This window comes from Pteronotus mesoamericanus, unplaced genomic scaffold (assembly GCF_021234165.1).
Source record: "Pteronotus mesoamericanus isolate MK-2021 breed Mesoamerican mustached bat unplaced genomic scaffold, CSHL_Meso_final scaffold_507, whole genome shotgun sequence".
Lineage (NCBI taxonomy): Eukaryota > Metazoa > Chordata > Mammalia > Chiroptera > Mormoopidae > Pteronotus > Pteronotus mesoamericanus.
In genome coordinates this window covers 5,580,069-5,602,083 of record NW_026555319.1, presented here as the reverse complement: position 1 = coordinate 5,602,083, position 22,015 = coordinate 5,580,069, and the positions used below count along the sequence as shown (strand labels likewise).

At 39.0% G+C, this 22,015-nt stretch overlaps 1 protein-coding gene across 8 annotated transcripts in view; it reads left to right on the top strand.

Annotated features, from left to right (window-relative positions):
• HECTD4 (HECT domain E3 ubiquitin protein ligase 4) overlaps positions 1–22,015 on the top strand; it is a 151,730-nt gene that overhangs the window by 25,850 nt on the left and 103,865 nt on the right. For all 8 annotated transcript variants that reach the window (XM_054593995.1, XM_054593993.1, XM_054593994.1 and 5 more), the window contains exons 2-7: positions 2,962–3,479; positions 7,034–7,123; positions 8,344–8,474; positions 10,675–10,783; positions 11,423–11,561; positions 14,226–14,396. In XM_054593995.1, the coding sequence (XP_054449970.1) occupies positions 2,962–3,479; positions 7,034–7,123; positions 8,344–8,474; positions 10,675–10,783; positions 11,423–11,561; positions 14,226–14,396 (1,158 nt within the window). The remainder of the gene's footprint in view (positions 1–2,961; positions 3,480–7,033; positions 7,124–8,343; positions 8,475–10,674; positions 10,784–11,422; positions 11,562–14,225; positions 14,397–22,015) is intronic.

Genomic DNA, 22,015 nt, shown 5'->3' with positions numbered 1-22,015 from the left:
TGCAGTAAACATCTTTGTGTATTTTTTATTTCTGGAACATTTTTTTTAGGGTAAATTTTTAGAAATGGAATTACTTTCTATTTCTCTCAGAAGGCAGCTTAATATAGCTTTTAGCTTTTTATTCGACCCTTTTGGGGAATTTTATCTCTGTTCTTATATCTCAGATTTGGCTGGCAAAGAATATTTTGCTTACTTTTTATTGGCTTTCCAGAAGGATTGTTATCTTAGTTTAAAAACACATGTCATCTATGATAAAATTACATAAAGGGTATGAGTTATTTTGAAAGTCATTCCTTTAATTGGGGTGACTTCAGCATTATCTCTAAAGTACAGTTAGTGACCGTTCCTTCTGATTAAGGGTGACAGGGATCTTCCCTTTTCCTTAAATAACTTTTCTATTTTTTAAATAAAAGAATATTAATTTTATACTGACATTTTGGTCTTTTATCTTCTTGGTCAAGAGTAGTTACTGAGGGCAAGTGGATTTATATGAGGAGAAATCATTTAATATTGATAAGGACCAGAATAGATCCTCCAGAGCTGACTTACTAAAACCCAAAGGTATGTCTTTATAAAATGATTTTAGGCCATGACCTTCAAATTTCAGAATTCTAAAAAAGTGGCAGCATAGCGGTCACTTCTTAGTGTTCATAAGGGCCATTGAAATGGATAATGCTAAGTAGTCTAATGGATTTTTGAAAGCATGGTGTGCGTTAGGTACTGCTAAATCAATAAACAGAACAGTCACTTAAGTGTGTATATTACACAATATTTTGTTAATTATAACTCAGATTGTTTCAGAATATTTGTCTTTCAAGTGGAATCTTAAAATATAACTGAAGTACTTATAAAAATAGAATCATCAGAAAAATGCTGAAGTATATTTTATAGTTTTTTTAGCTACTCTCAATATTTGGAGTTAGCTACAGATTCTGCCATACACATTATTTTATGAACCATGAAATACCATATTTCAGAAGCACTGTGTTTGAGATAATAAAAATAAATAGCTGGGTTTAATATTACTAAGTTGTTCTTTGACTTTTTTTTTTAGTTACTGTATTTTTATGGTCTTCGATTCTTGAGTCCAATAAAACCCTGTATTGAAATTTTTAGTAGTTGCTTCATAGAACATAAGTAGTCAGTGTACCATAAGTAAAAATGTATGTGGAACACATGAATTTAATATCAAAGAGTTGTTGGGTGAAAGTCACAATCAATGTTGGAAAGCTTTTTTAAAAATGCAACAAAATTTCTTCCTTGCTTATATATTCATAACTGGCGAAGTGATAAAATTTAAAATTGCGATTTTTTTTTCTTTTTACAACATTCGAATGTACCTCAGTTTTTGGTTGTTGACCCTCATGGTTGAAGCTGGTTGCTGATTTGGGGGCGGGGGGGTGGGGGGAGATCCTTTGAGAAAAGAAAAGGGCACTCTTGTTTCTTTGGATATGAACGCAGTTTCAAGGTGTATGATTGTCCTTGAAAAGTGATAATTTTTTAAGGAATTTGAGTTATTTTATCTATTGCCATGTGAAAATAAACAAAAGAGTAATTTGTGTTTGATGAATCTCAACAAAAGGTAGGAAAATAGTTTTGTATGACTTGATGGTGAAGAACATTTAATCATGATCTGTATTAAAAACTAAGTAAAAATGGCCCTAGTTTTAATTTTATTTATTTTTTTAGATTTTGTTTTTATTTATGTTTAGAGAGAGGGGAAGGGAGGGAGAAAGAGAGGGAGAGAAACATCGATTGCCTCTCACACATCCCCAGCTGGGGACTGAACCGCAACCCACGCACGTGCCCTGACTGAGAATAGAACCGGCAACCTTTTAGTTTTCAAGCCAGCACTCAATCCACTTATCACACCAGCCAGGGCACTAGTTTTAATTTTTAATAATATGACTTGCAATAGAGCTGTACACAGCGATACCTACAGAGTTTACATCAACCTGGAAGTTCTTGTTCTTTTATTGGGGTAACAGTTCTTAAGGGCAAAATTTAAGGTAAAAAAGTATTTGACAGATTTGTGAGAGAAATAAAGTGAACTATGACCTTTTAAAATGTCAGTGCGAATGACTTAACAGAACATTCTTTGCTTTTATTTCAAACCCTGACTTTCTGGTCTACTGAGAACCAGATACCTCTGGCGCCCGATGATCTGTTTTATGGGCTTGCTGCTAGAGTGCCTCCCTTTATTTGTTGGTTACAATGGTCTGTTCATTTTAGCCTGGTGAAGTTTCTATGCATAAACTTTTGCATCATAAATTTAGTTTGATTCTTTTTCTTGGTAGCTGGTTTCTTTTTTAGTTGATTGAAGATTTAATGTTTTTATTTCCCCAGCTGGTGAAAATTGAGAAGAGACTTTCTGGTACTTGCATGTTTTGGCAAGAAAATAGTAGTGATTCCTCTATCAATATGAACTCGATAAAGTTATTCTATTTCACCAATTGAAATAATGACTAACAGTGCTAAGAATGAAGTGTTCTTCAAAATCAAAGAGCAATAAACAATCATTTATTAGTAGGTATTTTAGATTTTGAAGATAAAAATCCACCTGATAATAGGAGTTAGAGACTTACATTTTAACTCAAGAGCATTTAACATAGATTTATACTTCCATTTTCTAAAATAAATTACTAGAATTAATTTGTGACTTCCACACTTAACCATTTTTATGATTTGTGTTCTTTCAATTAGGTCTCATTTCATGTTTAATATGAGCATTAGCAGAAATGCCAGGGAAAAAAACCATTAGCAAATACCTGACTTTATAGCACATGTGTTCATAGTTGGTTGCAATTAAAATAATTCTCAAAAAAAATAAAAACAAACTGTACAAAACTAGTTCTTGATTTAGGCCATTTTTAGATACCTTTGGATATATTTGCTTCCATAGTTGAAAGCAATGGTGAAAGTAGCACATAACAACTTTTTCTCTGTTGCTTCTTTTATTAGATTTTAACATTCGAGACCAAGAACCCAATGGAATTAGCAGAACGCTTGCGCTCTGTCTGCGGGAATCAGAGCAACGCCTATGCCCGCCTGCTGGAGTACCGGCTGAACGCCTTGCGAGGACTGTGGAACGCCCAGCGCCAGCTGGCCTTGGAAGAACAGCACGAAAGGGAGAGTTCTGGCGATGAGGAAACCTCGGCCCTGCTCAAACGCCAGGGCTTGTTGCAGCAGCCTGAGCAGGCTCCCTTCACGTCGCGGGTGGGGCTCCTGCTGGTCTTCCCCCTTATTCAGTCCCAGAGTAGAACGGACCCCTCTCTCTGTAACATTACCGCTGAGGTGCTATTGAACTGCCTTCGCGACTGCCAGCCTTTGAGCTTGACCAAGGAGCCTGCTGACTGTCTCAATGGAATTGAAACTTTGCTGTGCTCTTGGCTAGAGGAGACTTCTGACACAGGCCGGCACATCCCACATAAGCAAAAAGAAAATGCTGCTGCTGCCCTGGTGGCTCTGGCATGTGCCAGGTAAGGAGAATCAAATGTTCCACTTGGTCACCTTGTGACTTGCTGCAGCTGCCTGGGTTGGGTGAGTGAGAGGGCCAGCGTATGTGATGGGAGTCTTAGCCCTCAGATGTCCTCCTTTGTTTTCAATATTGAACTTTACAGCCTTGACAGTGCACGAGATGCTTTCTCACCAAATCTTGACCCAGCAGCCTGAGCTGGAATGCAAGTTCAAGTTTTCACTTTCTGTTATACCATGATAACAGCTTAAACAGCTTGAAATGGAGGATCAACCCTTGCCAGTATCTATTCACCCCTTAGATGATGAGTGTTTTATATCAGGTAGTTCATGGAGGAGGTTCTCTCTGTGTTTCTTCTGGAAGGGCAGTTAAAAAGTTTGTACAGCTTTTAATTTTTTTGTGAGTGTCTGTAAGGAGTATGTCAGTGAGTGAGTAGGTTATTACTCTCCTGGACTCAGTCACACAGACTTGGTCACAAATTATATTTTTGGACCCCGATGCTTGCCTCTAAAAATATAGTTGGAAGATCTCTCTGTATATATCAAGATTTAACAGTGTGCTGTACTTTGTGTTTAAGTTGATGTTATTGATCCACTGTCAATAGGAAATGTGATATAGAGATGATGTATTATAGAATTGTACACCTGAAACCTATATAATTTTATTAACAAATGTCACCCCAATAAATTCGATTAAAAAATAGGAAATGTGCTTGGACTTACTTTTCTAGGAGAGAATTGCTACATTCTTCTGCCCGGTAACCTGTATGATCAGCTGCACACATTTGTGAGAAAAAAGGGTCACTCCCCTAGCTTTCCTCTACGCTAGCTGTGTAGAGACCAGTTAGGACCACAGCCTGACAGATTAGTGTCATTATCTGTTTATCTCTTTGATTGGGTTCTTTCCTTTGACTTGGTTCTTCCTTTTCTTTTTTTTTTTTTTTAAGCAAAAAGTATGTGGGAAAATTCTTCTTGGGGGATAATGAAGTTGTTAGCTATAATACTTCTTCTCCTGTTTTTATGGTTTCAAAGTTGACCTTCAAATAGTTGAATCTCAAGCTATTTTTAAGACAAAGTGGCACTAGTATTTATTGTCAGTTCTTTGTCCTGAGCAAACTGTCATAGCCTAGTCTCAGGTCCCTGAAGACTGTAGAGGATTGTGGAAATCCAGATGCAAGCTTATTTCTGGAAACATTATTGGGTGGTACTGAAATAAGTCCATCCAATATAAAGCCTTTACAGGAAACTTATTTTTTGCCTATGCAAAAACAGTTTCAAGCCCTAAATAGATTTGTTATTAATGCAAAAATTCCATTTTGAGCAAATTTACTTTTAGATAGGACTGTCTTTAAACTTAGGATTTTTGGAATAATCATAAGCTGTTTAATTTCAAATGTTTTAAGTGTTGGGATTATAACTTACTTTTTAATTATGGGTTCAAATTCAATCTGAATTATAGGTAGTTATTGAAATTGTTGCATGTACTTGAGAGTTCAAATTCAATTTAGCACAAATGTTGAAATGAATGTTTTTATTTTCTTCTTGGATTTTTTTTTTTTAGATGATTCCTGTATTTTATTGCTAATATTATCCTTGTTCTGGATGTTGTTTACCTCAGAAGTCACATGTTTTTCAGTGTTAGATCAGCTCCTGTTATTAGGCACATATTATTGAATTTTTGAGATCGATGCTCTCAAAGACAAACAGCTTTTCCAAAAATTTTTTAAGATGTTCATTCATTTAACCAACATTTACCAAGCATTTCTGATGTGCCAGGAACCTTGCTATGTCTTAGAAATATGGTGACTCACGGTCTCTAAATGAACAATTGAACTGACTCAGGGAGATTCATTTGTCAATAACTCTTGCTCACTTTACCATAGACTAGGTACTCTTCCAAGCAGTGGGAACACAGCAGTGAGCAAGGTAGATAATCCCTAACGTTGCAAAGTTTACCTGAGAGTGAGAGGCAGACAACTAGCAACAAATAGAGGTATAAAATAACTTCAGAGAGGGGTGATCACTGTAAGAAGACAAATCTGGATATTTTGATAGAGAATGACTAAGCAGAGGAGGGAGACAGCATTAGCTGGTGATACCAGGGAAGGCCTTGCTGAAAAGGTGACGTTTGAACTGAGGCCTGTATGATGAGAAAGAGCCAGCCATACAAAAAAGCCAGTGACAGAGGTCCAGGCAAGAGGAGCAGCAAGTGGCCTGACTCTGAAGCTCTTTCTGTGTTCGGGGCAGTGGAGGCTCACCAAAGCAAGCAGAGCCCTGGGCTGCAGTGGGAGAGGGGGAGGACAGGGCACGAGATCGTCAGTGTCCAGATGGAGTCGGGGCGTAGGAGCCACGGAGGAGTTTAAATTTTGCTCTTAAAATCTGATTGAGTCTGGAGAGGAAATAAGACTTTATAGTTGGGTTAGTGTTTTTAAATGTTCCAGTGTGCTTTTGCCCTTTTATTTTTTTAAGCTCATTGTGCCCCAGAAGATATTCCTCTCTGCTGGACAGATGAAGCAGCAAAAATTTGTAGGAATTAGGTGACAGGGCCAAGATGGTGGAGTCAGTGCATGGCAGAGCCTGGTTTCAGAGCGTCCGAGTGGCCCAACTCCCAACTTGGGCTTTTATACTCTATCTGCTGCCTTTCTGTCTTACACTGTTCCGTGGTTTTGATTCTTTGAACACCAGAGATAGTGAAAGGGGCAATTAAAAGGAGGACTATAGGCCTACTCAGTCCAGCATTAGGTATTCTGTTTCTTTTGGGGTTTAGGCATTTGATACCTAGCAATTAAAGCCTTGGCCAAGAGAATAAGGCAGTGATCTGAAGTCACCCATCTGATACAGGTGATCATTGAGATCAGGAAATGTTCTTGTGGTGATTTATACTTGGGATCTGGCCAGATAAGTCTTGTGCATCTTAAAAGCACTTTCTTTTAGATTCTGCTGACCATATTATTGACTTCCCAGAGCCTCCAGCCTTGGGAACCAACAGGAAATTAGGTAGTGATGACCTCTGGAAGTAGTATAATCACCCATTTTGCAGCAGGATTAGCAGAAGGAACAGCTCTCAGTACAGAGTATTAATTATTTGAATATTCCTTTTTTGGATATGATGGGGCTCAGTGAAATGTTATGTAAAATGAATGAACTTAACAAAGACATTAAAAATTAATCATGGAAATACTGTTAGACTTTAAATATAATCTCTTCCTATGAAATCTCTCCTCTAGACTAGAGAATGACTTGATGAAAATAGTATCCAAGCATACTAGTCACATATTCTTTGTACTTGAGCCTTATATTTTGAACTTTTGTGTTAGGGGAAATTATTTACCTTTACCAGTGCAAGAACATCATTATTGACTGTTTAGATAGGGCTACTCACAGAGTGAGCCAGTGGTAATAGGTGAGAATCAAGTCTATTTTGTTTACGTCTTCTGATTGGCGTAAGCAGATAGATGCATTTTGGAACTTTCCCATGTGGTTAATAAAATTACATTAACAACCTTCTTGTTTGACTTCTCAATTTTGATGATTTTGTGTTCCCTCCTTTTATTTTTAGGGGATCATTGAAAACTTTTGTCCATACAGCCCATCTGTTACAGAAACAGACTGATCTAGGGTCCTTGCCTGTAGCCGATGTACTGTATAGGTAAGTTGTCAGTTTGGATTCCTACCCTCCTTCTACACAAGGGAGACTGTGCATAAGGCCTTTTTAAATAAGTAGATTGCTAAACTCTTACCGATTCATATTTTTTAAATTATAGTTCACATTTAATATTTGTATTAGGTTCAGTTGTACAGCATAGTGGTTAAATAATCATATACTTTACAAAGTGATTCCCCCGATATTTCTAGTGCCCACCTGGCACCGTACTTAATTATTACACTATTATTGACTATGGTCCCTGTGCTGCACTTTACATCCCCGTGACTGTTCTGTAACTACCAGTCTGAACTTCTCAATTCCCTTCACCTTTTTCACCGAGTCACCCAACCCCTTCCCCCGACCCCCGCCCTGTCAACCACCCTCTGTTTGTTCTCTATCAATGAGTCTGTGTCTGGTTTGTTTATATTGTCCATTAAATTCCACATATAAGTGAAATGATTCGTATTTTAAAATAAGTATATTATCATATTTATCTTCTTAAGTATTTTGTTTTTCCTTTTTTGAAAGTGTTCCTAGAGAATTTTTTTTGTGTGTGGGGGCTTTTAAAAATGTAATAGCTTCTGTCCTAGCTGGTGTGGCTCAGTGGATTAAGTGCCAGCCTGCAAATTGAAGGGTTGCTGGTTCAGTTTTCATCAGGGCACATGCCTGGGTTGTGGACTGTGTCCTTGGTTGGGGACGTGCAAGAGGCAACCAATTGATGTTTCTCTTGCACATCAATGTTTTTCTCCGCCCCTCCCCCTCTCTCTAAAAATAAATAAAATCTTTTTTAAAAAATGCAGTAGCTTGTAATGAATTCTTACTGTAGATTTTGAGATGATATTATGTTAAGGTATAAAGAAGAAAGATAAAATCATTCATAATCTCATTACCCAAAGGATAACCACTCTGAGTACTTTGGTGTATGTTTCCCAATTCACACATACCTACCTCTCTCTCCTATATATATATACATACATACATATATATATATATATATATATATATGTATGTATTTTACGTAGATGTAATTTTATCACATTTCTATAAGCAGTACTTTGTAAATTTTAAATTTAAAAATATGTTGTGAATATCATTTCAGATGTTTAGTATCTGTGTAAAACTGTTTCAGTTTTCTGTTCTTTGAAATGGTTAGGTGGACTTTTATTTTCTTGCCAAAGTGGATAGTCTTGGTGTCTTTGTGATTCTCCATTTCCTCCTCTTAGGCTATTGCTTTTAGAAGGGGGGCCTGGATCCCCCTCCTGTTTGCTTGGTGGCAAACACATAGTATCATGGGGATATGAAGACATGTTGCCTGCACCAGACAGCAACACTGGCTCCAGTTCTGAAAATAAAGGTAATTTCAGGGTTTCGGTCCTGTGATTGGAATTAAGATGAGAAAAGAATGGTTTGAGATCCTTGTGGCAAATGATTTAGATATAACTGTGTTCCTTTTAAGTAAAGAGCTCAAGGTTCCTATACAGTGTGTTCATTGTCTGCTTTATCAGTCAAAGTATAAAAACTGATACTCAGTGAGGTAAGAAAGTGGATAGGTTTTACTATCTCCAGGAAGAGGTATCATCCATACACCTGCCAAAGCGGCATGAATTACTTAAATTGGTTCCTGGGTATTTGGGTTTGGGTATGGGAACCCTAAGTTCAATTTTTACATCCATGAAGCGAGTTTCAGGTCTTTCTGCCTGATACTATTTCTTCTAGTAATATTTTTTTGTGTGTGTTGATGAATTCTGCTGTCTGAAATGCAAAAAACAAAACAAAACAAAACAAAAAAAACCCAAACACAAAAAAGCAGGCAATCGTTCAAGGGAACATAAATTGTTAAGTATCTTTTTAAAACAAAGTGGCCTGGATTAAAATGTCTTTGCAGTTTCACAAGTATCACATATCGGTTTATTCTGCACCCTCAGTGAAAATGGTCGATGCTCTCTTCATTGACCTACACCTAACTGACCTGCCCTATATGAGTGTGGCCTTGCTGCTCACTGGGTAGACAGACTCCTGGGGCCTGGCGCCCCCATGGCGCTCCCCTGTGGAGTTGCAGGCCTGCCAAGAGCCCACCTTGCTCCCAAGCCTGTTTGTGTTTGTAACTGGTACTTGCTATGATTACATCATTCAATATTACCTAACTGATGAAATGGGAGGTAAGAAAACTCCAGGAAATTGTTTCCATAAAACCATATGATGTTTTCGAAAGATTCAACAAAGCGAAATTGGTGTTATATGGTAATCATTTGATTACCCACTTTAACCGATTGTTTTTTGAGAAACCAATAGATACAAATTACAGTTGTCTCAGATTAGTATACTGAATTTTTAAGATAACAGCACACTCAGCACTAATTTTGAGTGCTGTGACACTGGATTCCCCTAAAATGGCAAGGAATAGACAGGCTCCATTTAAACATAGCGAATGGAATAACGATGAAAATAAACACTGAAGAGCTTATTTATAAGCTCTTTTTAAGGCAAACTCTTTGTTAGTGAACCATTTAAGATCATGTAGAGATACATTGTTTATTTTAGGGGAAGATATAGCAAAGGGGAAATACAGTTGCTATTTTTAAATAGAAGAGATACAGCTCTGGCCGGTGTGGTTCAATGGATTGAGTGCCGCCCTGAGAACCGAAAGGTCGCCAAGTTCAATTCTCAGGGCACGTGCCTGGGCTGCGGGCCAGGTCCCCAGTTAGTGGCATGCAAGAGACAACCGATGATGTTTCTCTCGCACATCGATGTTTATCTCCTTCTCTTTCTCCCTCCCTTCCCCTCTCTCTGAAAAAAAAATCTTTAAATTAAAAAGAAAGAGATAAAGCGCGCGCGCGAGAGAGAGACAGAGAGACAGACAGACGCAGTTGTGCTGTGTGCTTCAGAAATTAAAAATAGGATCTCTGGATGGAAAATCCACAGACGCAGATTTGGGTTTAACATATAACATTAGTATGTAAACACAATGTCCTTGTCATCTCTGGAGCAGTGGCTTTGAACCAGGTGCAGTGTAGGAGTTTATTTGGGCAATCTCATTTAACCATCCCTGTAACTCTTGAGGTACATAGAATTCTCATCTTATAAATGAAGAAACTGAAGTTCAGAGACGCTCAAGATCAACTAGCCCAAAACCCTTAAAAACTCACACCTTTTTTTAATACAAAATTATTAGTGAAAGTATATTCTTAGTCATTTCAAATTAGCTAGGAATGCATACATTGGGCTCAGTACTTTTGCTTTCCACACACACGCATGCACGTGCACGCGTCAGGCAGAACCAGGTTGTCCTGCTGATTAACCACCTAACCTCTTTCCCTGAGTTTGGTCCCAATCCCACATGCATTTTGGATGTTGGCTGGGGGTGGGAGGAGGGGAGGGGGGCAGGCAGTTTGACCCATCTTCCATGGAAGTCACACTGAAGCACTTATTTTAGAAGTGGGAGATTATCTTTCACTAAACCTCCTAATGGCTTTTTCACTAGGAAAAAAAAAAGCACGTTTATAATTTCATTAGCAAAGCATTTATATAATTTACGTGTGACAAAATGATTTCAGACGCTGACTTGGGACGCTGTCTCACGGCGGATGGTCTCTACCTGTATACTACTAACTCAGTTGGCAGAGGAGTAAGCAAGTTGGGGTCTGGATTACATGGTACTCTCAGGTGAGTTGCATGGAGTTTGCCAAATGATTTGGCTGGAACATTTCCTCCTTATGCAAACCTCCATGAAGAAGACATGTAAGGGTACATGCTGACTTTCCGTGTACTGACTAGAAATAAGTTTGAACAAATTAATCTATTTCTGGTTTTCTCTTATTGTTACTCACCCCCCTAATTCTGTAGGTGCATTTCAGCCTTGTTTTTTCTCTAAAGAGTCTGGTAGCCCTAAGGTCATTGTTTTAACCAGAAATTCCTCTATGATGAGAATGTCTATTAGTTTCTACTCCATGTTGATAAATGGACATTTTCTAGTTAAGTCTCTTCATACTTGGATTTTCAGTGATTAGCAGTGATTTTCATTTGGGGTGTAAAATCTGTGAATTGCTGCCAAAAGAGGCCATAGTTTGAGATCCTTTTATATATTTAATTAGACCTTTTCCCCAACTTTTCTCCTCTCCAGTTTGTTGTGGAAAATGAATATTTGCCCTAGTTTGTCAGTCCCAAAGTTAATGTAATATATTCACTCTCCTTCAGATTGTTTGCATATTTATTCATTTAAAAAAATTAAGTGGAAAATGTTTGTTCGTTGTGGGGTTTCAGACCCAACTGGGGGCCCAGCCTGTGTACCTTTCTCTCCCACAGAGGGTTTGTCTACTGCCGGAACGAGGAGCTGGAGCCAGGATGGGTTGCTTTTGGCAGCGGCAGTCTTCTCCATCGGCCTGTATCTTTTGATAATAAACCTCACTCCCTTTTCCAGGTCATTGACCAGAACACCCTTCAGGTAAACAGAAAACCAAGGCATTGTCTTTATATTTTGGGGACAGTAAGGGAAGTTCCTGACTTCATCAGAAGCAATAACAACACAGTTGACGTAGCTTCCTGCCAGAGCGGCATCCTTTGAATTGTTGGTGTCTGGGCATTCTGGTTTTTTGTCTGATGTCTTCGAGTTTTCCTACATGATTTGAGTGAACGTGCTCCCTAAGAGTTTGTAAGGCCAACACAAAGCTTTTTTTATTTTTTTAAAAAAAATTCTGGAGAGTCAGAGTATAAATACTAGCTGCTTCTTTTCTTTTTTTTTAAACCATATCTATTTTGGGAAGATATCATTTCCCTATTCAGTTTATTCTAAACAGCCTTTCTGTGGGAATGGAAGCTTTGAAATGAGTTTTGATAAAAATCATTGTTGGTATGGGTTAAGAGCTCATCTTTAGTGCTCTCATAGCGCTCTCTCCGGACACTTGCTGCATCATACTGAAATTACCTGCTCTTGTGTCTAACTCCTCCCCAAGATTGCATACACCTTTTGGTCCGGACCCTGTCTTATTCATCTTTGTGTCCCTAGAATGTAGTGCCTGCATTTGATTGATGATGATAATAACAATTACTGTGTCTCTCCCAGTTACAGGTTCTGGTCTAGGCAATTTACATATACTTGTGAGGTGTAACTAAGGCAGTTTTATTATAAAGATGAGGCAATTGAAGCTAAGCACATTGCAAGCAGGCAGGCAGTGTTTATTGGTGAATGAAGGGATGGAGCTCAGAGAAGTTAAGTAACTTGTCAAAAGCCACACAATCATGGCAGCACAAGAGATTGAACGCATGGTTCTTAGCTCTAGAGTTCGAACTCTTTAAAAAAAGGATTTTGTTTTTTATTTTTAAAGAGAGGGGAAGGGAGGTAGAAAGAGTGGAAGAGAGACATCAACGTGTGGTTGCCTCTCATGTGATCCCTACTGGGGACCTGGCCCACAACCCACACATGCGCCCTGACTGGTAATCAAGCCAGCAACCCTTGGTTCGCAGACCAGCACTCAGTCCACTGAGCCACACCAGCCAGGGCTAGACTTTGAGCTCTTTATGCTACTATTTTTTGCCCTTCAACCAAAGTTGAACTGATGGGTAGAGTTCCTATCTGTGGACTGAGTGCCCTGAGAGTATTACCTCCCGGACTTAAGGGGGATGCTGCACCTCTTTCTGTCACTCAGTTGTGTCTTTCCTAGAGAGCAGGGGCTGAGTCTTGTTCACCCGTTGTGTCTCCAAAGTACGTGGTAGTGCTCAATCATTGGTAGATGAGTAAAATGAACACATTAGCATATAGCTGCCCAGTTGCCTTCATTTCTTATCACTGATGCAGACAGATGAGAACATCACCTATATTTATTTGTAATAGAGTTGTTAGCCTGGGAAATAGGCAGATGTTAAATCTTGGAACATGGTTCACATTTGAAATGATGTCACTTTCCTCTGTGTAGTTGCAAAAACTTTGATGTTGTCCAAAAAAGCAGTGTTGTCACTAACTAGATATGTGCATCAGAGCAATTTGGGTGTAGCTTAGGCCAAGGAGTAGCTGTCAGCTTTCTAAGTTACCTGGCACTATGAATGTCAAAGTGCTGTTACAGCAACTAAATGACTCTAACTTTTGAGGCAGCTAAAACAAGTCTGGGAAAAAGTTCATATGAAGTGAGTTCATATCAGGGGTCAGATGTCATCTTAGGAAAACTAGTGACTCCCCCAAAGAGGGAGAGTGACTGAAAATTGTTCTTACTGTTTTCTGAAGGCATCTGACTTTCTCTAATTATTTTTATTTTGGGATTTTCAGTTCTGCTCCGACTGTTCGATTCTTTTTTTTTTTTTTTTTTAAACCAAGTCAGCAGTTTTCTTGGTTCTCATTTTCTCTCATTTTAAATGCTTTCCTCTGGCAGTAAAAATTAGTATGTAACTACACATTTAATATGAAATGATGCAAAACTTATGCTGAACCAAAGTATGTTTAGTATTAGAAACACATGCCTTCATGTCTGACATAGAGTATTGGTGTTTGTTTCTCCTTGTGGATTTGGTGAATTTCAATAAGTCCTCATGTGCTAAGATAGGATCTCATGTGTGCCTTCATTTCTTAAAAAAGTTTTTAAAACTTTTTTTCTCCTTTCCCCATTCTCCTTCTCTGCTTTCCCTTTTGGCTTTCTTTTGTGCTTTCTTTTTTTCTTCCTCCCATATTTATCAAGTAGCTTTGAGTTAGAGTCTGAATTAAGTGCCGACAATAAAGATGAATAAGATATAGTTCCCGTCCTTTAAGTATAATTAAAAATCTTAAGTTCATTTACTAAGAAAATTTCAGAAAGTACTATTTCCCTAAAACTTTGTTTTTAATAAATGTTTGATAAAACACATATGCATAGCAGATTCAAAGTGTTTAGTAAACATATTTTTTAAAAAAGGTAATTTGAATTAATCTCAAAAACTTTTTATCTGTTGCATGGCTGATTGTATGAACTTCTGTATTTTTGTCATGTAATTTTTGTACATTCTTAGAGATAAGCATCAGTTTTATTTGACCAGGAAATGTTTTGAATTCTTATCTTGGAATCAATAGCATTAATGATGAACTGGTATAATTACTGAGAATTTATATGTCACACTGATCGGGTTTTCCCTCTTTTGTGTCCAGGTGTGTCAGGTGGTGCCCATGCCAGCCAACCACCTTCCTGTGGGCAGCACCATGAGCACCGTGCACCTTTCTTCAGACGGCACTTATTTCTATTGGATCTGGTCTCCTGCCAGTCTGAATGAGAAAACACCTAAGGGACACTCTGTCTTCATGGACATTTTTGAACTTGTGGTAAGTTTCACTTTGTGTCTCACTTTATGTCTTTGCAGAGACATTTCTATTTGCTTTCTTTTTATATTGGTTTACAAAGGACCTAAGAAACTTGGCGTATGTGCAGTGTGCTCACTCTTGCCTCAAAGTTGATTTTTCTCTTGGGTATCTTTGATGATTTCTTTGTTTGGAGTCATATGACCAAATAAAGCCAAACTTTCTGAAAGTTAATCTGGCAAGAGAATGGAGATAACAGTAGTTAATGCATAGGTAGTGGATTTTTAAGTAGAAAGGCTCATGGGTCTTCTTGGAAATGGGGAGCCGAATTACAGGAGCAAGGTTAGGCCTACTGATAGGTTTTGGGAGTCTCTGAGAGAGATGACAATTAAAGTTGTGAGAAGGCAATTATTTATTCATCAGATATTTGCTGACTGCCTACTGAGAGCCAGGCCATGTTTTATCGAGGTGGTGGGAATTCAGTGACAGACAAGGTAGGTAGGTTCCTTGTTCAAATAGAGCCTGTATTCCACCTGGTTGGGTGGGTTGGGTGAGCAAGTAAGAGGACGAGGTAATTTTAGGTAGCGAAGAAAAAGTAGCAGTTAACCCCGTGAAGAAGTTGGGAAGCAGGGTAGGGTAGGTTCTAGGGAAAGGAGACCACAGGCGCAAAAGCTCTGTGGTGGGAGAGAGCACGCGTGTTTTAGGAAGGGCAGTGAGCTGGCATGGCTGGACACAGGGATGGAGAGCTCGGGGCCAGAAGAGGCCGCGGCCCGTGGTGATCTAGAGCTGCACTGTCCAGTGAGGTAGCCTGGAGCCACATGTGGCTATTCCAATGTAAATGAATCCCTATTAAGGAAATTTAAAATTTCAGTTGCTCAGTTGCAGTAGCCACATTTCAAGCGCTTAGTAGCCAATGCGGTTGGCTAGTGGCCACCATATTGAACAGTGAAGATACAGAACATTTCCATCATCGAAGACAGTTCTCATGGACAGTGCTTACCTAGATTGCATTTGCAGAGGCTTGTAAAGGAAAAAGTTGTCCCAAGCCAGGTCTGTGACCAAAACTTTTTTCATGATGTAATTTACAGCCTCCTTCTGGGAAGAAATTAGCATTCCTGAAAAATGAAACAAACATTGAAGCATTTTCTAATAAATTTTAATAGGGTTAAAATGTGTTCTGGGAAAACCCAGTCATCCATCCTGCCAGTTCAGTCAGTCAGGATTCTAGGAACCTTTAACCGGACATTATTTTCCAACTAGTTTCTCAGTATTCTCTAATCATTATCTTTTCTTATAAAATGGCTCTGCTAGAGTGAATGTTTGAATTGCTCTGCAAGAGGTTGTAGTACTTGAACATGTATTTATAATAAAATTGTCAGAAACACTATTTCTTTTGTTTATTTGTTTTTAAACAGACTTACTTGCTGGTTTAAATGATTCAGGTCTTTATCCTAAGAGTAATGGGAAAACATTGAAGAATTCCCCCTTTCCCTGATACGCTTTTGTTAAATTAAAAGAAATTGTATTCAAAGAGGTACATGTACATGCATTACAACTTCAGGTAGTACCGCCAGGTTCATACCTAGAAGTGGGAGTCCCTTGCCTCATCCCCTGGCCAGCTTGTCATGGTAGTTACTTTAACGGCTTCAGCTTTTTGTTCTTCTTATCTCTAAGTAAATGGCTTACATTACTGTTCCTTGAATTATCAATTCCATATAGTGTGTTGATTTTTCTTTCTTTCTTTCTTTTCTTTTTTGCTGTTGTAAGTGAGGATTTGGCTCAATTCTTACTCTTATTCTTCCTAATATAGTTACTTCATTTTAAGTTCTCTTTTGGTTGTGTTTGTAGCTTATAATTAAATCTTTGTTTCCTGTTCCTCAACTCTAAGCAGTATTTCTTATCCCCACACCTTAGAAAGCAGAGACGGCAGGGTCCCTTTCTGCCCTTCAGGGTGGGGGAAGCCGAAACTAAAAGCGTGTGCAGGGGAACCCTGAGAGGAAGAGCGGCGTTTCGCCCCTGCCCAGCCTTGGGGAGCCTTTGGGATTGGATGCGGCAGGTGTGGTGCGGCGCCATCGTGAGACGCGGTTGGAAGTTCAAGTTTATAAAAGGACCTGCTCCCCCTTCCTGGCGCACGCACCAGGAAGTGTGCGCCAGGAAGGGGGAGCAGGTCCTTTTATAAACTGTGCTTAGATGCCATGCGCCCCGGCAAAAGACTAGACCTTGATTTTCTGAAGAAACTGAATAACCCTGGACAAAAGACCTTGATGTATTGACATTGGGGTTATTTAGGGAAAAGACTTGTGATGTTTCAGTAAGCAAGCCTCAGCCATGTGCACAGCATTTCTGATTAGTGCTGTACTACTTTAAAAAAAGCAGATATGGAAAACAAACAAAAACGTAAAAACAACTCTACAAACAAACCCCAAAACTTTGGAGAGGTATGTGTGTGGAAGGGAGGAAAATAGATTAAAAATGATTGGCAAAATACTGATAATTATTGAAGCCAGACAATGGATACCTGGGAAAGTCGTTATACTGTTCCTCCTCCTTTCATGTACATTTAAACATTACCCTAATTAAAGCTTAAAAAATTATCGTAAAAGCAGACAACCAAAGATCTGTAGGCAGATGAGGACAGTCTCCAATTTGAAAATAAAAATAAACAAAATCAGAAAAATAGCTCATAGAAAGAGTAGAATAAAACTGTGTAAACACTAACTGCTCTGTGAGGTATGAGAAGATACTACATTCGTAAAATGGAACAGGATATCATGGAAAATGTACTATCAGAGAATGAGAAAGAGCTTCTGGAAATTAGAACTACAATTGTCAAAATTTATATTAATAAAAGAGTTAAAGATAAGAAATTTCCCAGAAAGTCAAACAAAGAAATAAAGAACAGTAAACAGGAGAGAGAAGCTAAATAACATAGAGAAGTAATCTATCTAAAGTCTTACTAAGAAGTTCCAAAAAGAGGATGGAAAATAAAGAGGAAAACACAATTAAAAAAATCGTCCAAGAGGAATGCCAGACTAAAGGACACTGGTGTCCAGATTAATGAAAAATGCCCACACCGTGCACCACGTATCATTCTGAAACTTCAGGTTATCAGGAATAAAGAGAGGGTTCTGAAGCTTCCAGAAATAAAATAAAATCTTGTACAAATGACAAGGAGTTAGAAAAGCACCAGACTGTTCAATAGCATTATTGGGTGTAAAAATGAAGCAGGGCCCTCGGAATTCTGAAGACATTGATTTCCGATTGAGAGGGCGGTAGTCACCAGTATCAATCAAGTGTAAAGACAACATAAAGACATTTTTAGACATACAGTTATACAATCAAAAGCCCATACCTACCCTAGAGGAAACAGAACAACTAAAATAGTCTCTTCTAGTGGCATGAAATAAGAAGTTAGGGAGGAAGGAGCCTACTCTAGACTAAAAAAACAACCTTTGAATCGTTATTGGTATCTGAATCAAACCAACTGGGGAAAAAAAAACTTTTAAGGGACAATTTGGAATTTGAATATAAAATGACTATTTAATGAAACCAAGGGTTTATTCTTAATTTATTTTTAAAGTATATTTTTTCATTTATAATGGCATTGTGGTTATATAAGAAAAAGTCTGGGTTTTGAGAGGTGTGTGGTGAAGTATTTGGAAGTGGAATTACATGGTGTCTGGGATATGCTTTAAAATGTGTGAGTGACAGAAGGGTCAGATGAGTTAAATAGGTGTGGCAATACCTGGACTATTTATCATTGAATCTGGGTGATGGGTCTATATGGAGGTTCGTTATATTACTTTCTGTTTTTGCATATATTTGAAATATTGTCTTATTAAATAAAAAAATTTCAAGCACCACTGGCCCCACCATTAGAAGTTTAGCAGCTTCTAAAATGCTGACTTGGGAAGCTTTACATAGCTACCTGGCTTACTGCCTATAGTACTTTCACAGAATGGAACACTGTGTGGCCATTAAAAAATATGAGGCAGATATGCATATACTTTTCATGTGCATATGCACAGACCAAAGTAGGTTAATTTCCAAGTTACATTGTGTAGTACCAAAAGATAGCTTGTATTTGCTACCTGCTGTGTATTGGAAGTTGGGGTAGAGAGGCAGGTTCTGCAATTGTCCTCCTACGTTAACGGCTCTCATCCCTCAGTGGATCATTTACTACATATAGCATAGAAATACATTAGAGAGGGAAGAAGGGAGGGAGAGGAACATCAGTGTGTGGTTGCCTCTCGCACGTGCCCTACTGGGGACCTGGCCTGCAACCCAGCCATGTGCCCTGACTGGGAATCAAACCAGAGACCCTCTGGTTCTCAGTCTGGCACTCAATCCACCTAGCCACACCAGCTACAGCCCCATAGGACTTCTATCACTGGTTGTTCCTACCCAGCCTCATCTTCCCTACTTCTCAACAGTCCCGTATGCCAGGACCTATTTTCAGGATCCATTCTATCGGCTCTAACTCTCTCATTGACCTCATCCTGTCTTGTAGCTTTAAACACCTCTGTATACTGATGACAACCAAAGCCTGTCCCTGGAACTCCAGATGTGAATCGGTGTGGGTATTGATTTGTATATGCACAGAATGCCAGACTTTTCCTGTCCCTCCTGCAGGCCCTCCCATCTCAGTTAATGGCATCTGCACTGGCCAGAGACCTTTGGTGTCACTCTCGATTCCTCTTCTATTTCCTTCCCAAATGCTCGGTCCAGCCAGAAGATGCTGCCTGCTCTACCTTCCAAGTGTATTCCAAACCTTACTACCACTGTAAAGCACTGCATGAGCTGGGTCCCCCTTCCCCTACCACTGTCTGCACCTGCCATACTCCCCCTCATGCCACAGCCGGCCTCCTTGCTGACACGGCCACTCACCCAGTGTGCTCGCCCGTCTGGGGCCTGTGCTGGGGCGTTGTCCTGCAGATAACCACGCAGCTTGTTCTCTCATTTTCTTAGGGCTCTGCTCAAATACCACCTTATCAGAAAGGCTTTTCTTATCATGCTCTGTAAAATATTTTACATAAAATAAAATCCTGTCTCTTTTTATCTCTTTTGCCCTGCTTTGTTTTTCTTCATGGCCCCTGTTACTACCCATTTATTTCCTTATTTTTTCCCTGTCTCTCTTGCCTAGAATGTTAGCTCCAGGAGGGTAGAGATTTGGTCTCTTTTGTTGACTACTGTGTCTCCAGTACCTAGAACAATGCCCAGTGCACAGTAGGTGCTATTAAATATTTGTTGAATGAGTAGATGAATGGAAGCATCACAAAAAACTGGCAGCATTGGTTACCTCTGGGTAGGGGAAGTGGTGGGATAAGACTTGCTTTCCATCATTCATTTTAAAATATATTTTAAAAAGTTTTAAAATGGGCTTAAAAAATGAGTTTTTATAAAAAAGAACTTGGCTAGCAGCATTGCATTCTGCTGAGAAGTCAAGGCTGAGAGCAAAAGGTCTTTGGAATGGAGAGGCCGGAGGCCGTTGGTGGTGGTAGCCTTAGCAAGAGCCGTCGGGGCGGGGCAGGGGGAGGTGGCTGGAAGCCAGATGGTTTGGGAGTGATGTGGGAAGGATAAGGTGGAGAAGAATAGACGATTCTCTCCAGAGGTTTGCTGTGAGAAAATGAGAAAAATTAGAGAGAGGTAGTGGGAACATTGAAATATTTTTAACTTTGATTTTTAAAATTTAAATTATTTAGAAGATATCACCTGCCTCAAATTTCACAAATTATAGGTCTTTGCCATAGCCTTCTGGTGAACTGCCTGGGCCAAACCAGACTAAAAAAGTTTACCTAGAAAATGAAGGCTTTTGATTAGATGATTCAAAGATTTCTAGCCCTGAAATTCTTTTCCCCCCTAGCTTTATTGAGGTATAACTGACAAATAAAATTGTGTATTTTTAAGGTGTACAATGTGATGATTTGATATATGTATATATTGTGAATATACAATACATATGTATATATGTATATCTTGTTACCACAGTCAAGTTAGTTAACACATCCATCACCTCATATAGTTACCGTATTTATGTTTTTGTGTATGTTGAGAACATTTAAGATCTACCCTCTTAGCAGATTTCAAGTTTATGATACAGTATTATTAACTACAGTTCCATGCTGTACACTAGAACCCCAGAACTTATTCATCTTTTAATGGAAAGTTTATAGCCTGTGACCAGCATTTCCCCATCTCTCCAACCCAGCAGCCCCTAGCAATCATCATACTACTCTCTGCTTATATGAATTCAACTTTTTTAAAAAAGATTTTATTTATTTATTTTTAGAGAGAGGGGAAGAGAGGCAGAAAGAGAGGGAGAAAAAACATCAATGCGCAAGAGATACATCAATCAGTTACCATTCACATGCCCCCAACTAGGGAGCTGGCCTGCAACTCAGGCATGTGCCCTGGCTGGGACTCGAACCAGTGACCCCTCGATTTGCAGGCCAGCACTTAGTCCACTGAGCCACACCAGCAAGGGTGAATTCAACTTCTTCATTTTCCAAATATCAGTGAGCTCATACAGGATTTGTCTTTCTCTGTCTCACTTGTTTCACTTAACACAGTGACCTCAAGTTTCATTCATATTGTCACAAATGGTAAAATTTCTTTTCTTTTTTTAATCCTCACCCAAGGATATGTTTGTTGATTTCAGAGAGAGGGAGGAAAGGGGAGGTCATCCATCCTGACAGGTGACCCACCATCCCAGTTTGCCTGAGACTGAGATTTCTTAGGACATGGGACTTTCAGTGCTAAAATCTGCACAGTCCTGGGCTAACCGGAATGGTTGTGTAATCCAGGAGGAGGGAACAGCAAGTACAAGGCCTAGAGGTAGGAGAAGCTTGGGCGTTAGGAGGAGTGACAGAAGCCAGAGTGAGAAATTAAATGGAATATCTGTTGCCTCCCATGCGCATCCCGACCGGGGATCAAATCTATAACCTGGGCATGTGCCCTGACTGGGGATCAAACTGCAACCTTTTGGTGCATGGGATGATGCTCCAACCAACTGAGCCACAGAGCCAGGGCACAAGTGGTGGAATTTCCTTCTTTATGGCTGAATATTGAAATTCTTTACTTGGCTGATTCGTGATACATTTTGGTTCCTTAATGGTATAAATATTTGTCATATAGATGTGGCTAATGATAATTATTGTAAAGAATTATGATTTTACTCAGGTACTTGGGAATAATAATAAGTTATAGTGACAGTTATATTGTTTTAATGTTTTAAAAGTACTGTGTTTTAAAAAAAATAGATAAATTCGCAGCTCCAAAACTCAGATGGCGCAGAAGTCTCTCACTTCTCTCACCTACGGTACCCCGCCTCCTAGCCCAGTTTCCCGCCACATAAACAAGTAATGTTAACATTTTCTTTTCTCCAGAGATAATATGAGGACGTACAAACAGATACACATGTATATTTTTGTTTTTCCTTTTCTGTTTTCCTACAAATGGTGATCGATCATACACATTCTTTTGCATTCTGCTCAAGTGGAATGAAGGGAGATAAAGTTCAAGAGGTAGCCAGGGCCATTTCTTGAAGGGCCTTGTAAGGTATTTGGATTTTATTCCAGGTGACTTGGGAAGCTCATGGAAAGTTTTGAGCAGAATCTGGTTTTGAAACTTCATTCTAAAGCAAG